Consider the following 17,273-nt stretch of genomic DNA (forward strand, 5'->3'; position numbering starts at 1 on the left):
ACTGCTGTTTAATGAGTGGACCACCACATTTTGCTTATGTTGAACTGGTAGATAGCTACATACTTTCTAGAAGGAGAAAACCAGACACAGGCGATTAATATATTTAGATCTTTGAGTCTTGCCACAAATAAGCAAATCTCTAGATTTAACTAGTGCCTCCTTGAATATCCTTCCAGTATATAACAAAATTTCATTGTTTTTCTGCTATTATTGTATCTCATATATTAGACTGTTAATGATTCCATATGTTTCTTTTGGGTGGCTGTGAAGAGGATTTTCTCTTGATGTCCTTGCTTTAACGGCTAGCATTTCAGCTTTAGCCAGACACAGGAGCTACTGGCTGAGGCTGCATACTTCCTGTCAGGAGCTCATCAATGAAACAGTTTTCTGCTTTCTATCAAGTGTTTTCCATCTGCCGTGCAATGAGTTTTGATCACCATTCCTTGTGACAAGAACAGGGGAATTATGTTAACATCCCATTACTGTAACAAACAATGTGAGCTTATCACCTTAAAGGGGGAGCATTTGGGCTCACAGCTTCATGTCTCATTGGTCTCAGTACTTGTGTTGGTGGAGGTATAGCACAGCAGTATTACACATCGATCCAAGCTTCCTAGCTCATAGCTAGCAAGATAAAGATAGGAGAGTGAGGAGCTGAGTCCTAGAATGTCCTGAAGACTATGTCTTCCAAGGCTTAACTTTGGCCCCAACTCACAAGGCTGGAGACCAATCTACAATTCATTTATTTTTGTCTCAAATGATCAGTTGCTAAGATGTTTTCATCTCCATCTTATACCCTAAGTTACTGCATGGATTTGATGCTGAATAGTTGTGTCTTTCTGGGCATTCATTCCACCTTTTAATATAACAACCTTTTTCACTTGAGGGGTTCAATTTATAAAAAAAAAATTCCCATTTAACATAAAACCTTAGAACCAAGCTTTACTTTGTCCTAAAATCCTTTCAAAATTTAAAGGAAACAACTGAAACATATTTTTTTCTTTGTTCTGGTAGCTAGCAATCAACGGGAGTTTGGTTGAGACCATGACCGTTTTAAATACAGGGGTACAACTGCCTAGGTCTGGTCAGGATTGCTCTTCAGTTGAAACAACTGTTTATTTTCTTCCCCAGGATTGTTTATCCTCCTCAGAATAGGAATGGTTAGTTTCACTTTTCTCAAAGAATTGTAAATGAATACATGATTTCCACAATGACATGTGTTGAGGGCAGATGTCCAATGTTGTGGCAGAAATATATTTCTCTCTTGGAAGAGTCTAGGTGCTCAAAATGAAGATTGTGTTTACTTTTGAGATCCATTTGAATTTTAGGTGTAGTAGTGATTTTGAGAAAAAGACACAACTATTTACTGAACCAAATCTTGCTTTCTTGCGGAACAATCTAAGATTTTTAGCTTTTGCATTCAAAGCAACAACTGACATAAACATCAAATCTGTGGGTTTTGCTTCTGCTTGAGCTCTCCTTGAAGTCTGTAGTCACTGAGAGGAAGTATTTCGAGGTTACAAACGGATTCAAGTGGAACTGGAGAGTTGGCTTTGCAGTTGAGAATACCTCTTTCAGAAGACACAAGAGTAGTTTCTAACATCCATGTTGGATGGCTCAGAACTGCCTGGAACTCCAGCTCCATGGAATTTAATGTTACTTTCTGGACTCTGTGGGTACTTGTACTCAAGTGTATTCCTATGTCCCTATACACAAATAAAAATAAAAGGAATTTTAAGTTACTTTAAAATATGCTACAATTTTATATACAATCTTCCAAAATTCATGTCATTAATACTCCACAGAGATCTTAGAATGAGGATTTTATAAAGATGTATGATGCCTGTGACCCCACCTCAGAAACTACAGACAAGTTTTAGTCCTAAGCATTTGTTTCGCATTGACAATAAATAGCTTGGTACGTATTTTTACAGAATGACTTAGTGCCAATTCTTTTAATTATTCTCATGATTGCTAAGTTTATCCTGTGTATCTAAAAGTACTGAATATTTTAATTTAGTCCTTGCTTATTTACTTCAATACAAGAATCGATCATGAAAACTTTCATCTGTTAATGTGTAAATTCATTAGTTGTATGACCAAATGGGGCATGTGTTTGGGGGATCCAGCTATGGTTCAGTCTTCTGCTTCCTCCCTTTCAGGGTGTCTAGACACCACTGCACACCAGTCCAGAATGGGTGGAGTTCAGCAGAATCTGGGTACAGCGGAGAGTGAGTGCAGAGGATGAGAGGGTAGGGATGAGAAAGCCTTCTCCAAGGACCTTAGTGTTGTAGCTCTTTTAGGGGAACACCTCTGCCGATCTTCAATGACAAAGCTCTCTGAGATGGTCTTAGCTTGTTCAGATTTCTTTATTTTTGGTGGATTTGAATGCTTACACTTTATTCGGGGTGAAACGGAGGACTTTGGAGATGGACTTTGGAGAGTGGAAAGGAGTTTTCAGTGTAAGTGAAAATCATTGGCTGGAGTTTAAAGTTCTGTGAGTGCCTCCTTTGCATGGAGAGGCATCCCAGGAATCTCAGGTGCTTGCTGGACAAGTTCTTATCCAGAGGAAGGAAGTAATTCATCTGAACCTGTAATCTCACCAAGGCTACATGACATTTGGCAGGTAGAAATTATAGGGGTATCAGGCTCCCCAGACCAGGTCAAAGAAAAAGAAGCACTGTTGGTAATGGGAGTCACCTATTTCATGCAGAGCTCAGAAGGTTACCTGGACAATGGAAGACTTCAACCTTAATTAGGAGGGTCCAACCGCCAAGGATAAATTATCTGATGCATGATAAACTACAACTGAAGATCTACAATAGAGTGTTACAAATTCTCAGCTATTATTCTGCACTATCCAGAGACTGCCCCAACTGGGGATCTATCCCAGAAGTTGTTATGATTTTATGATTTTGGGTAGGGGTACGGTGAATCTTCTAATTTTCAGGAACTCCCTGACAGTACTGAATTCTTGAACCCAGCATGTCTGTTGATTATGAATCTTAACGAACCTTCCCTAAAGGGCACATGTCAATAAGAAGTTGTTAAATAATTTATTCAATACAATAAAATATGAAGATGACATTCAAAGCATCTCTCATGAGTTAAACGAGAAAGTATATTAGGACAATTATAAAGTACCTATGGTTTTGTATTGTACACTTTTGATTCATATTTAAGCAACTTGCTCTCAGTTATTATTCTCTTTTGGTTACAGAAGACTTGATACACACGTTGAAATTCTAGAAGCCAACTGCAAGACTTAGAAGTTTAATAATATTTGTAGCAAGCAGGTGAAATGATTCACTCCCCTTACTGTTTTTTGCTTTAAACAGTAGTACCAGGAGTTAAAGGTGAGCCTGGGCACTTTGTAGGAAAGAAAGTCAAGGAAAAAGCCAGCTGATGGGAAGCACAGTCTTGTTTATTGTCTTGTGCCAGATTTACCCAAATTCCCCATGTATTCCTCCTATAACCCCTTAGTGCGAAAAATAGAAGCTCTTTGTTTACTTTTTGCCAGGCTTCTCAGCAGCATCCTTCAGTTTGTAGCCATGCTATCTGAAGTACCTTAACAAAGTGATCTCTTCAGCCTCATATTGTGTTCCCACACAGAGGAGTTCTATAAATACACTATTCTGCAGTGGGGTGCAGCCATTATTCTGTGGCCTCATAGATTGGAACCGGAGCAAGGGCCCTGCAGGCTAACCCCTTAATCCTGTTCTAGTGGCGCTCTCCTTTGTGTGTTCCGTAGGAATATGGAGGGCTGTTGTTCTTCATCAAAATATTCTTTAGCTGAAATCAATTGAGTCCAATCTTTCAACTTCACTTAATTAAATAAGCCCTTCACAATAACAGCCATTTTTTTATTATCAAGGACAGAATTCAAACTTTAACAACAACAAGAAAAAAAAAACCTATAGAGGCCATGTTTTTAGGCAAATAAGAATAACATCTAAATGAAAGAAAACTGTTCAACTAAGATTGCTGAAATAATAAATTAATCATTCAGATTCTGTTGTTTAGCTTGCTTGTTTTGTTTTGCTTTTTCCCCCTTTCTGGGACAGTTCAGCTAAAGAGGTTTTTTTTTTTTTTCCTTCAGGCACATGGGCCTTGTGAGGGGCATCTCCAGCCCTGTTCTGCAGAGAGGGCAGTGAGGTGAGGATAAAGGCAAAGGCAAAAATGACAGCTCTTGGAGACTTGGTGCCGTTAGATAGAAAAGTAGCATAAAGGACGGAGGGCAGACAAAGTCAAAGCCATGTCAAACTCCCATGAGCTGTGATGCCTCCTCCACCTCTTTTTCTAGTTGTAGTTCAGAATCCATTTGCAATAAGTATGTCTGTTTCAAATAAATGGGTTTATTACCACTCTTGTTCTGAGTAGAAACTATATTAGTTAAAATATATTTTAGTATTTTACTTGTTAAGTAATGGTATAGAATAGGACAAAAATGGAACGGAGTTACTTCTGTCTGACTTGTTAGGACAATGTCCTAGTGTCCTGGTATTTGTAAGACCCTAGAGGAAGCCCCCAGGGTCAAAGAACGCTAAGCCTGCCTTCTCCAAGAATGTCTCAGTAAAGAAACTGTGCATTTTTTCTAGCCAGATGGTTCATTATTAGACTAAATCTAGTATTACTAGTCTATTACTATTGCTAGACTATTAGCTAGAGTAAGAGATTTTACTAGTATTCCCCTAAAGTTAGTTCTCAGAATGCTGAGATTTCCAGTCTCCCAAGTGACAATATTTTAACAAAAAAAAATGTTCAGACCTTTTAAGCAGGGCCTGGAGAGATGTCTCATCAGTTCTAAAAGCTAATAGTGGTTCAGGATTGGTTTCCAGTATCCTCACAGTATGTCACAACTCTATGTCTTCCGATGTTCACAAGCCCCTCCATACATGTAGTGCAAAAATCTATACTCAGAAAGAGGAGCAACCATGTGAAATAAATTAATATGAGCTAACTTGTGCCTATTTGCTCCTTCTCATTTTATGACTGGAAACCCAGCATAGTCCTAGATATTTGGAACTCATTGACAGTTCTAAGTGTTTGCTTCTACAGAATTGGATGTTTTCATGTTCCACTCGACCGGGGTTTCCTGCTCACTCTTTGGACTCCCCCTGCAAAATCTTCACCAAATACCTAAGAACACCCAAAGATGAGGCAGTGAGAATACTTCCTCCTGCCATTTTGAGCAGCTGCAGTAGTTTCTCATTTTCTTCGAACCTGTATTTCCATGCTTCTCTGCATGCTTCATAGTTCTCATTCTGCTGCCAGATATGGTAAATGACATAATTTGTATGAAGATAGCTTTATATTCCTATAAACTTCCTTGACCTTTTTTACTGCATATGGTTATTTGAAAACAATGTGATCCACTGGGAATTTGTTCTTATCTTGTTAGATGGAACAAGAACTAAAGTTAATATTCCTCAATAGTGAACCAGGATATTTTAAAAACTGAGTCACAGTCTCATTGTATTAGGTTATCTGCTGTCTGTTTTCTAAGACAGTGTTTTGTCTCTGTACCTTTGAGTCTCTACTGTCTGTGGGATTCTTTCCTGAACTCCCATTGATGTGCAGATCAGCTAATTGTTGGGCCTTTGAAAAGGAACCTCTGTATAGTTTTGGAATTATCTTTCCCTTGTAACTGTCATTTTTCTTGAAGTTTACCTTACAAACTCTAACTGCCTACACTAAAACTATATGTTTATTCCAATGATAAAATATTTTTGTAATAGAAATCAAATACTTATAAATTCCTCACTGGAATCCACAGAAGCAGAGTTCCTTTGTAAAATAGTTTGGCAGTTTCTGCGAAAACTAGAATTGGATTTATAACACGAAGCAGCAATTGTTCTCAGGACATATATCACTGAGAACTGAAATCTTATTTTCACACAATAAATATACAGACAACTATATATAGGAATGATATAATTCAGAGAGAAAAACTGCAAAATAAAGTATTCTATAAATAGATGCATGACTGAGCTGAGCATGCTATAACTCTTCCACAGAATACTATTCATCAATAAAAAGAAATGAACTATTGATGCATATAATGTGTTGCATGAAGATTAAGGAACTTATATTGAGTGAAAATCAGCCAACCTCAAAAGGATAGATATCATTCTTGATAAAATTCAGAAAGTCATCCCATGATGAAGGTGTTCATAATTTTCTGCAAAAGTCGGGGAAAGAATAGAGAAGGCTTGGTTTTGGCCAGGCTGAGTAACAAAAGAATGTCTTGTGAATGTATAGTTATGGTGTTGACTGTGTTAGTGTTGATATCAGATTCTGTATAGAATACAAGGCACATATAAATAAGAATACATATAATTCATAAATGCTAATAAGTTCTGCAGACTGTAAAGCTATCAGTAAAACTGTTGGTTTTGCTATTGCATTGTAACATTCCTAATCCTTTAGGAATTAGTGTAGCAGAGTTTGCTGGCACATTTCTCTATAACTTCCTGTTGAACTCTTCTTGTTTTAAAAGTAAATCCTGGCATATAAGAATGAAGCAGAACCAACACAAATAACAGCTATAAAACTTGGGTAAATCGAAAAAGAAACAATCTTTAAATATGACTCAGTAGTCATAGGGGAGCTAAAGCCTAAAGTCATGGGTCGTCAGCCCAACTTTTACTCAAACTTCCTCTTCCTGTCTTAGAAAGTGATCAGATCAAGTAACTTTGAAACACACTACAAAGCTATAGAGTCATCAAATACCATTTTAATAGTTTAAAAAGATATTTCTTGACCAAGAAAAAGAACAGAAAGTACAAAGAAACTTTCACAATCGCACATTGCATTCAGTTGACCTGGAATGGCAAGATGGCTTGACAAGTTCTGGGCCCCAACTTGAGTTCACTCCTTAGATTCCACATAAAGTGAGAGGGGAGAATGTACTATAGAAAGTTGTCCCCTGACCTCTGCTTCTGTGCCATGACATGTGACTGCCTCTTTATGCTCTCCTTCTCTCTCTCCTTTTCATGCACACACTATTACTAAATATTAAAATAAATAAATAAATAAATAAAACTAGAACGATACAAATGCAAATCTAAGACCTTCAAGTATAAAATTACTTTTTAAAGGTATACAAGAAAATACATATGGTTAATTCCTGAGAAACGATCCTATTTTAATCGGGCTCTTGAGGCATTTGAAAGAAAAACAAAACAAAACAAAAAGCAATCCACTGTAATGAAGACCTATGATACTAGCACTGTAGGGTAAGGCAGGTGGATTTGTATATGTCAAGGCCAGACTGGGCTGCAGAGGCATAGAGAGAACAAAACTAGTTTAATGGGATTTCAACACATAGCAGAGGAAAAAGAAACAATGGAGTTATAAAAATGAAAGAAAAAGAAATGGATTCGGAGAAAATAAGCAATTATGTATTGATAAAAGATAAATATCCAAACCTCAAAAGAAATTTGACACCTGAATGTAAAGGAAATAGTGTTGTAAAATGAGCAGAATATATAGATAGACGCATCTCAATAAGAGACACACAGGAGGGCAATGGCTATATGAACAAATGTATAATGTCAGCAACTGTCAGGAAGATTATGGACAAACCACAATTGTTACAAACATTACTCATTCCTTAGGACAGTGATCATACAAAACACAAAAGAGAGCTAGTGTGTAAGGAAACATGAACTAGGCTAATGGGAATGGAATTAGTACAGCCATAGTGGAAACTGGGAGAGTGAGTTCTAATGCACTTAGAGTTAATCTTGTGGATGATCCAGTAAATGAAATCAGAACATGGAACAGACTAGCCCTACTATGTGTTCCATCACTGTTCATATTGTCCTAGATGCAGAATCAGCACACCTGTCAATACCCAGTGCATTCAAAACATATTCATAAATACAAAACTGCATTCACATCACCAATAAAAAGGAATAACTTCTGCTATTTATGACAGTACAGATAAGCCTAGGAGGAATAGTAAAATGAGCCAGACACAGAGGAGTTCCTATCATGGGATCTCATTTGCATGGATAAACCTAGAGCTCATAAGAGTAGAGCAGAGTGGTGTTATCAGGAGTGGATTGAAAAGGTTGGCTAACGCTTTAAGGAGAAATTGCAAGTTAAGGGGAATTACTGAAGAGTTCTATTACAGACAGTCAACAGCAATGTACAGTTTTCTTGGAAAACAGCACATTTAGACTTTCTCCATAGAAAACAAGTGAATTAATGCATTTATTAACTACATCTTTGTGTCAATTTTATAACATACATGCATTTTCAAACATGCTGTACACAATGAATGTGTACAATATTATCTGTCTGCTTAAAATAGTGGATTAATAAAAACCAGATAGATCTCTCCAAATCCCATCTCTCTGGTGTCATAGTGAAAATTCTCAACTTTTGAGAGAGAGTAATTCTGCATAATTTTATGGCTTCTAACCCAAGTAAACAAAGTTGTTTATAAAGAGGTATCATAACATTGCTAAGCAACCAGAGCTTCCGGGGACTAAGCTACTACCCAAAGACTATACATGGACTGACCCTGGACTCTGACCTCATAGGTAGCAATGAATAGCCTAGTAAGAGCACCAGTGGAACGGGAAGCCCTTGGTCCTGCCAAGACTGAACCCCCAGTGAACGTGATTGTTGGGGGGAGGGCGGTAATGGGGGGAGGATGGGGAGGGGAACACTCATATAGAAGGGGAGAGGGAGGGGTTAGGGGGATGTTGGCCTGGAAACTGGGAAAGGGAATAACAATCGAAATGTAAATAAGAAATACTCAAGTTAATAAAGAAAAAAATAAAGAGGTATCATGGTAACTGGAAGTATTTTGAGATATTAAAGGTAGGTGACATTTTGGTTCTGTTATCTAACCACTCAGAAAGAATATATACACAAATGTAAGACCTGCAACTTAAGACTCCTGGGAAATAGTACAAAATCAGATTCTGAAAGATGATATTTTTATAGAATCCCAAATGCTCATTAAACAAAGCAAAAATAACCCATCTATGTGACCCAGTACAGCATGGTGAGAGGCCAAATGATAGCAAGTTATTACATACATATGTGCTCTGTGGAAAGATAGTGTATATCTCTTAGATTTCTATTATTTTACGACTTCTCAGAGTAAAGGTAATATTTGTATTATCTTAGCTTCCCCTGTTTAGCTCTTTTAGGCATATGTCTCACAGATCTGTTAAACCCCAGACAATGGTCTTCCAAAAGCTCAAAACTTCAAATCATCAGCCAGTACTCTTATAGTTTCCTTTAGTTAACTTAGTTCATTAGTCATAAGATTTGTGTGTGTGTGTGTGTGTGTGTGTATGTGTGTGTGTGTGTGTGTGTGTGTGTGTGTGTGAGCGCACACGCGCGCATACATGTAGTAGCACCCATGTAGTAGCCGGCCACATCAGGTCAGTGGACTCCTTTATTGCCTTCAGTCATGTGAGTTCTGAGCACTGAACTCACATCATCAGGTTGAGTGGCTGTCTCACAGGGCCTAGTTTGCTTGTTTAATTTAAGATTTAATGTTCCTTTGCTACAAAAAATATGAATAAGTTTATAGAATTAGATTGTTTTAATCATGCTGATTCCTTCTTCTAAGTAAGGCAGCGTTAATTGAATGTCACCTCCTGTCTCTTACATCATTTTTTTATAAATTATATGCCACAGCAGTTTCTAAGAAAGGGCAAATAAGAGGTCCATTCTTTTATTTAATTATCTCACAATCAAACTGTTATTTTATTCAATTTTCAAAGTTGAATGATGCCTTCTTTATGTATTAGTTTAGAGCTTGAAGAGATTTTTCATTAGAAATTTTAGTAATATTGTTCCATCTCTTGAGTTCTAATCTTGCCAATCATATTGACATTAACTTTGTGAAAATGCCTGCCCTTTAATGACCAGTAGAACTTGTTTAACAATATACCTTCATATGACCATTTGATTTTATTAATTTTCTGAGTATTCAGTGAGTTCTTTCAACTTGAAAAGGTGAGTCTTTGCATTCAAAGTCATTTATTCAACTTTGGTAATTTATTCATGTCTTTTCTCTATCTTTCTGAAAGGTTTCTTCAAAGTAAATGTCAGAGCAAACAAAGACATGGGTTTTACAATGCTTCTAGCATTGTTTCCCTCAGTAACATTCTGGCTATTTTATAGGGTTTCTATATACTTTAAAGGGATAGTTTCTTGTCATTATTTTGTTGTAAGAAGGAGGCAGAGGAGTTGCCTGGTTGACAAAAGAATCTATTTATTTCACTGCACTTAGAGAAAACACACACACACACACACACACACACACACACACACACACACACGTGTAGGACTGTTCCTAAGTATCTAGGTATCTTGTGTGTGTGGAGCTTTCAAGTTCTTTTTACAGAACAGAGGAACATTAGGGGATGCGTATTAATGATTATCTCACTCAGTTTCACCCTGACTCCATGGTAGCCGAGGCCCACTGGATCATGAACCAGCTTCTACAGAGACTGAGCATTTCCTCTCCTAATGCATATTTAAAGTGCAAGAAAGGGATTATCATACAACTGCACACTCTTACATGTTTCCTCCTTCTTCAAACTGGAAGTTCTTGGGGACTTAAAAGGTGACTGAGATCATGACCATGCAGAACCCACTTCTGTCATAATAGGTATCTGATGGCCACATTCTCATGCTGAGAAATTAAAATCTATCTCATTAGGAGGGGTTGTGAACAGGGCATCATCAGAGGGAAATGTTATCCAGAAGTCTTTGTTATGGTGCAAGAGGATGAAGGGGCTTCATATCTCATCGTTACATTATTCCTAAACTGCTAACCTGATATCTACATCGTGCTACGGCTGTATAATATGAATTCTCTGGCCCTTTCACTGCTAATTTTTTAACTGCCCTCAACTCCTGACAAAGGTGTCATTTTATAGTTCTCAGTTCAGGAAACACTGTTTTCACTGCGAAGTCCCAAGGGAGACTGCGCAGAGTTAACGTCAGTTCCTCGTAACAGAAAATCAATCACCCTTTGTCCCACTTAGGGCGGACAAAGCAAACATCAAGATAAATTGCCTGTAACATAGGGAAGAAACCATTTTGAGCAGGCAGGAATTTATTTAGACTCCTTTATTTAATGTAGCATGAAAAGGGAAAACCGATGAGACCTGAGAAATCATCGCCAGCGTTGTCTTTTCCCTTACTTGAGTCATAAACATAGGCACTGGGCAGTTCGCTTAGCAAGCAAAGTAAGTTACAGATTTGCAATGTTCTATGTTCTACCTGGTACATTTTCACTTCCCCTAAGACAAGAAATTATGTAAGTAGCTCATTATTCACCTGCTGGCTAACGAGGCAGGAAAAAATCACATTTGTGATCCAACGGAAAAGCCTCCTAAGTGTATACTGTAAAACTGCTTAGAAACAGTTTCATTCTGTTGTGTTTTATTAAAGGGAATTGCATGTAAGCTTGCAAAACAAAGAAAGAATTGAGTTAATAAAGATATCATCCATAAAACTTAAAAAAAATGACTTGTAGGGAAAAGTAAGAAGACCCAAAGCTGCCTATACAGGATTCCATATATTTTAAATACACAAATAAGGATATTGATGAAAATTACACCAGTGTATGCTGATGTTCCAACTAGGGGTGCATGCCCACAGGACAATGCTATGCCCAACAGAGGAAATCTGAAGCTCTCCATGTGATAAGACCTGCTCTGACAGATATCACGTCTAGAGCTGTGATAAGAAAACCAAATATCAGATTGCTTGCTGATGGCCATATTACCCAGGTTGAAGGGGGAGTCCTCTGGGAATCTTCTGGGCATGAGTCCTCCCTGCAGAGAAAGAGGTAATCTTGGGGAAAGGGTATTTGTTAGAACACTTAACACCTTGTTTTTTCATGAAATTTAGGTCTGGAAAACATAATTGTACTATTGTCATTTATTCCACAAGGGAAAGATATCCACATTTATCTTTGCAATAATCAAGCTACTATCTCAAGGTTTCTTTTGAGAAAGCCACATTACTGGTTATTTACGTTGTTTCTGTGTGTTTTTGGTATTTGATGCCATTATCAAGCCTACTTTATTTACCTCCTCCTGTTATCTTTCTTTAGTAGTCTTGACTCCACTCTATATTCTAACTATATATGTAACCTTGAATCTTCCCAGATATGCCCTCTTTGGTTATGCCCATCTAAGTGGATTCATTGACAACTTTGGTCTGAGTGTCTTTTCCTTTCTATTCACCTTTGAGATTTTATTTAATTTTCATTTAATGAAAATTAACTATCTGTTTAGTGAGGTTTTAGTTATATTTTAATTTGTGAGCCGAAATTTTAATAGGTGAGCTATTTCTCTAGCTTAATAAAATTTTACATAGTAAAACATATTCAATGAAAATGTTCCTGTCATAATATTGGCACTACCATCAATACAAAGAAAACACAAATACATGCTTTCTGGACTCATGTCATGCTTACCTTTTTGATTATGATCAAGCAACCATATGGAGAGCACTGCTATCTTAGATCTGGTCTTTGACTCTTCCTGTATCAGCAATGTCATATCCAGACTTCTTTGCATGATCTGTTGCTTTTAGTTCTTCTGGTTTTTGTATGCCTCCTCTACAATGAAGTTCAGATGCAGAAAGGGCAAGATTGAGTTACTTGAACATAGTAATGAATCTTTACCTTATCTGGAATAACATTAAACATGACAGTCATGAAATACTTGAAAAAAGTGAGTTCCATCAATGAGAAGCTCTTTAACATCAGTTGTATTTAATCATATAGATTATTAATAGATATAAGTACACTCCATCTTTTAGGCCAAAACCAAGGAGAATCTTCTACAAATGGTAGAAAAATGAGAGCCAAATGACTGTCCCTGTCATCACATTTGCCAACCTTCCATGCTCATTTCCAGAAAGATCTTGCTTGTGATTAGCAGGTATGGTACCCTTGTGAGGTCAGCTCTTTGCAATGTATATCTGTAAATCTCTAGTTTAACTTTAAACAACCTTAAGAAGATGCATTAAATGTAAGCAATCCTAGGAAGACATATTCCCAGAATCTGTGAAGGGGAAACCTGAGAAGCCAGCTCATCGATTGCTCTGCATTTTAATGGGGGCTCTATGAAAACATTGATCTTCAAATTGTTTTATTCCATAATAGAGATAGATGAGTACACCATTAAGAATTTATGGCCAGATTTTTTTAATCAGTTGGATTCTAGAGCAGAAACTAAGAAATAAGAATTTGAAATGGTGTTTTGTCTCACTAAGCAAAGTCATTAAGATAAATAAAGCTCAAAACAGTTATAAGTTAAACAGCAAAGAGGAAAGATATTACTCAGATTAAGTATGAACAGCAAGAAGGAAAAAAACAAAACTGCTAAATGTTGCCAGAAACTGAAAACCTACAAATTGGGAGGGTATAAAAAACCCTCTGTGAACATCTGCCTTTCAACATAGTGATACTCCAGCCTGCCCATTAGCTGGTGTTTGCCTGTTGCAAATACAAACAAATAGGCAAGAACAGCATTCACATAAACATTATCTCTCCATCTTTCCTGTTTGAAGACCTACCTAAAGCATTAAATTAGCATTAGATTAGTATTGTAATCATTAAAGCAATAAGCTTCAAGACAGAAACTCAAATCAAAGGGAATTCCTATTAGTTGCGAAGAAAAAGATTGACCCTGGTCAAGTATTTAAGTGGAATTTATAATATTTACAAAATAATAGTTACAATAGATACTTCAGAAGACCAAGCAATGGAACACTGCTTCTGCTTCTGGGCAGAGTGTTCTCATGCACTTACACAGATGTGACATGGATTTCCGCATATCAAAAGGACAGGGCAGCTAGAAAACTGAGAAAAACAAAACAAAAAGGAAAAAGAAACCGCCAAGGTGAGTATCATGTACTATCTGAGGTGCATGACGAAAATACACTCCCAATGACTGCCTGAGGCACTGTGCACAGAGAGAGCACTGTAACTGACAAGGGCACAGTTTCCACCACCCGTGTTTCAATGTGAAAACACTGTTTTGGCTCCACGTCACCTTTGCTGACAGTCGTGAATCAGGTCATTAGAGGAGGGTGTTCATGGCTGTTTGTCAGAGCTCTTGGGGTCCGGCTAGTGAGATGAGATTAGAAGACACAACTGGCTTCTTCAGGTCATGTCCTGTACCTTTCTCATTTTGATATGAAACATATACAACTGTGAAGGATCTTTAGACTTGTTTCGAGAAGAAAATGTTTGAGATCCATCTGATAATTAACCTTACAGGTCATGCAAAAGGAGAGTGGGCTGACCCACTTAAGCCTTATCTTTGCCAGCATGCAGTCTCTGTCAACTGAAAATAGAAATGTCTCATCCTACAAACGCAGTGGCTCCTCTGGAGCAAAGATGGGCAAGAAGTCAAAATGCATTCCCTTAGATCATATCAACTAAGTTAGAATATTACAGCACAGTTAGTCTGCACTGTATTTACTACAAAAATTCCTGTAGCTCTCATTAGGTGTTATACTGTGCAGAAATATGGGTAGGAAGGCCTAAAATACAATCTGAGAAAAAATATTAAAAACAAACTGGAATCATATGTAACCATCTGCAGAGCGGTTGTCACTGGCCATGAAAACTTGGATGTGTTTATTGGCAGAGCTGCGCTGTGTTAATTCACGGTCTAAATATCAGAGCTTAGACATCACAGCAGGTTTCACCAGACACTTGAAATGGAAAAACAAGAGAATCACACTTGTATTCACTATAACATACTTTCTGTATTAGATGCTGGGCAAACTGTCTTCCAAGTCTTCATAAATAGGTGATCACAAGCCAAGCAATTAAGTTATTCTTTAAAATAACATGTTTCCTTAAGATGAACTGAGCATCTTCATTTTTTCTCTTATTAGGTAAGATGAGTGTGAAATGCTACAAAATTAATTTTTATATCTAAGCTTGTGTAGATTGATTTATGTGATTTACGTCTTTGGTTTCCTTTGATTAAGAAATTGCAGTGTCTCTTAAGAGATCCTTTGTAAATTTGGTTGCAGACTGATAACATTTCAAGCTGTTAAGGTTAAAACATGTGGAGAAGCTCAGACTGACTTTCATATCTATTTGCTTCTATCTTGAATTTTATTTAAAATGAACTTTGCATTTTCAGTGAAGCATTTTCAGACAGCATTTCTGTCTTTAAGTCAATAATATTTGTTTCCTATGCTTCACAAGCATTTAAAATGTTTTCTTTAGTTCTGTAGAATAAAGTGTTTCTGTTTGAAATTTGGAGAAATACAAATTAAAAAAGACAAACTAGACATTGCTCCTTTGTTTGTTAGACTGTGAGTCTCCAAATCCGGTTGTTACAGTTTTAATGTGATGCACCTCTCCATGTTTTCAGAGCAAGTGCTGAATCTTGGCCTTCAGCTGATAATACTATTTTGGGAAACTGAAGATACCAAGGGTTGGGTTCTAGATGGAAACAGAGGGTACCAGGGTTGTCCCTTCAAAGTGCATACCTGTTGTCTGCTTTTCAGCACCATGAGGTAGAGAATTTACACATGTGCTCTTGTCCCCCAGTTGCCCAAGCACAATATGCTGAATGCACTTGGACTAAAATCTCTAACAGTCTTAGCCAGTGAAACCTATCTTATTCAAGTTTCTTACTCTGCAGTTCTGTCAAAGCTTCCAGAGAAGGAACTAATATGAAGCCCGTTTCCATTATATATCGCTTACCATTTCCTCATCCTTTTCACTCCTGTGATTAGGATGAAGCATGATTCAAAACAAAGCAGTCACATGGAAGCATATTGAGATTGGCAAGCATGAGCAAAATCTGGTTTAGTGGTGGACGGGACATGGTTCCACATACCAAGCTTATTTTGTGTCCTGCATATGTAAGAGAAGAAAAATAGCCTCCAAATTGTGAACTACTGCGTCAACCCAACTTTCCATATCTTTCTCCTCCCTTCTCCCAAAGACAGCTTACAAGTAAGAGTCTACATCCTGTGTAAAAGAATAAAACTAACTCCAAATCAACTACTACTAGAGAACCAGAGTGTTTTAGAGAAACTGAGCCAACAAGCTCTAGTTTGCCAAGTCTTTTGCATCTGTCCTGTTCTTTGGTGCCTCGGTTGATTCCGGGAGAAACAACTTAAAGTTTCTGGAAGGACAGCGATGTCTATCAGATGTATCTTCCTCTGCTTTAGTTTTCTAACTACTCCCTCCCCCAGAACCTATTTATAGAACATGTCTTATCGGTTATGTCAGGACTCCAGCAATGAACAAGTTACTACGTATTAGCCTCTTACTATGTTTAAGCAGAATCTTTGTGAAACTGTGTTAAGAAAAAAATGGCTAAAAATAATGGTACATTACAGAGGTCTTGAAGCATGAAGTTGACCAAATGTGAAGAGAAGTTTGACTTAGAGAGCTTCTTAGATGTCAGAAGACTAGGGCCCCACTCTCTTCACACAGGATTAGCACTGATGCAGCAGGAGCTTTTATCCTCTGTAGCAGGAGCCACCATGCTACTCTTCAAGAGCTGGCCCTCCAGCTGCTTGGTTTCCTAGATGACAGTTTGCAAGAACACACTCAAGTGAAGTCCTGGGCACAATGATTGTCTTTCTACTACTACAGCAGAGCTGAGCAGCTGTGGTAGACAACATATGGTCCTCGGAGTCTGTAATATTTCCTGGCCCATGCTTTCTGGAAGCATTTGTAACTGTTGCTTCATAGGAATAAGGACACTCAAAAGTGTGGCAACTCTTGCATCTGTTTCTGTCCCCTTTCTGCCCCCTTCCTTTCCCATCTTCTTTCATCTTCGGATGGACAACAGAGCCATTCAAACTTTCTTTTCTCGGGCTACTTAAAAAAAAATCTCACTTCTAATACTAAAAGCAATACATCATGCTCATCTCCAGAGAGCTTTCATTTCTGCTGCCTTTACACTATAGAAAAAATTGAATGAAATTGAAAGTGACTACCTTGCTTTGGTTACATAATGCTAAATCAATTCCTGTTCAATTCCCTTGTGATTACTTCTAATGACTGCTGACTTATGATGCTGGGAACTAAAGTCCAATGCAGGCCTGACATGCGCACATTCTGTTTTAACTTACAGCCTTAATACATCATACACACAAGACAAGAGCATGAAATGTTAGATATTTCAAATGTTTTTAGGATGGCACAGAACATAACAAAAACATTGGGTAAGCCCTATGTATATTGAACTTTAAAATTACTAAGAATCACTGTTTCCAAAATAGAATTTTCCTTC

At 37.5% G+C, this 17,273-nt stretch overlaps 1 protein-coding gene across 7 annotated transcripts in view; it reads right to left on the bottom strand.

Moving 5' to 3' along the window:
- LOC147996270 (uncharacterized) overlaps nt 1-17,273 on the bottom strand; it is a 250,959-nt gene that overhangs the window by 163,058 nt on the left and 70,628 nt on the right. For 5 of the 7 annotated variants that reach the window (XR_015674851.1, XR_015674848.1, XM_087640439.1 and 2 more), the window contains 3 exons: nt 12,467-12,610; nt 11,771-11,819; nt 1,570-1,706 (listed from right to left, as the gene is read on the bottom strand). Coding sequence is in view for 3 of the 7 variants with exons in the window: in XM_087640439.1 (XP_087496565.1) it covers nt 1,570-1,706; nt 11,771-11,819; nt 12,467-12,569 (289 nt within the window). In the remaining 4 variants the exon portion in view is untranslated. Of the gene's footprint in view, nt 1-1,569; nt 1,707-11,770; nt 11,820-12,466; nt 12,611-16,369; nt 16,560-17,273 lie in introns of all 7 variants that reach the window. The other 2 variants (XM_087640453.1, XM_087640451.1) reach the window with 2 other exon arrangements.

The sequence above is a fragment of the Rattus norvegicus genome, chromosome 2 (genome assembly GCF_021556685.1).
Source record: "Rattus norvegicus strain SHRSP/BbbUtx chromosome 2, alternate assembly SHRSP_T2T, whole genome shotgun sequence".
Lineage (NCBI taxonomy): Eukaryota > Metazoa > Chordata > Mammalia > Rodentia > Muridae > Rattus > Rattus norvegicus.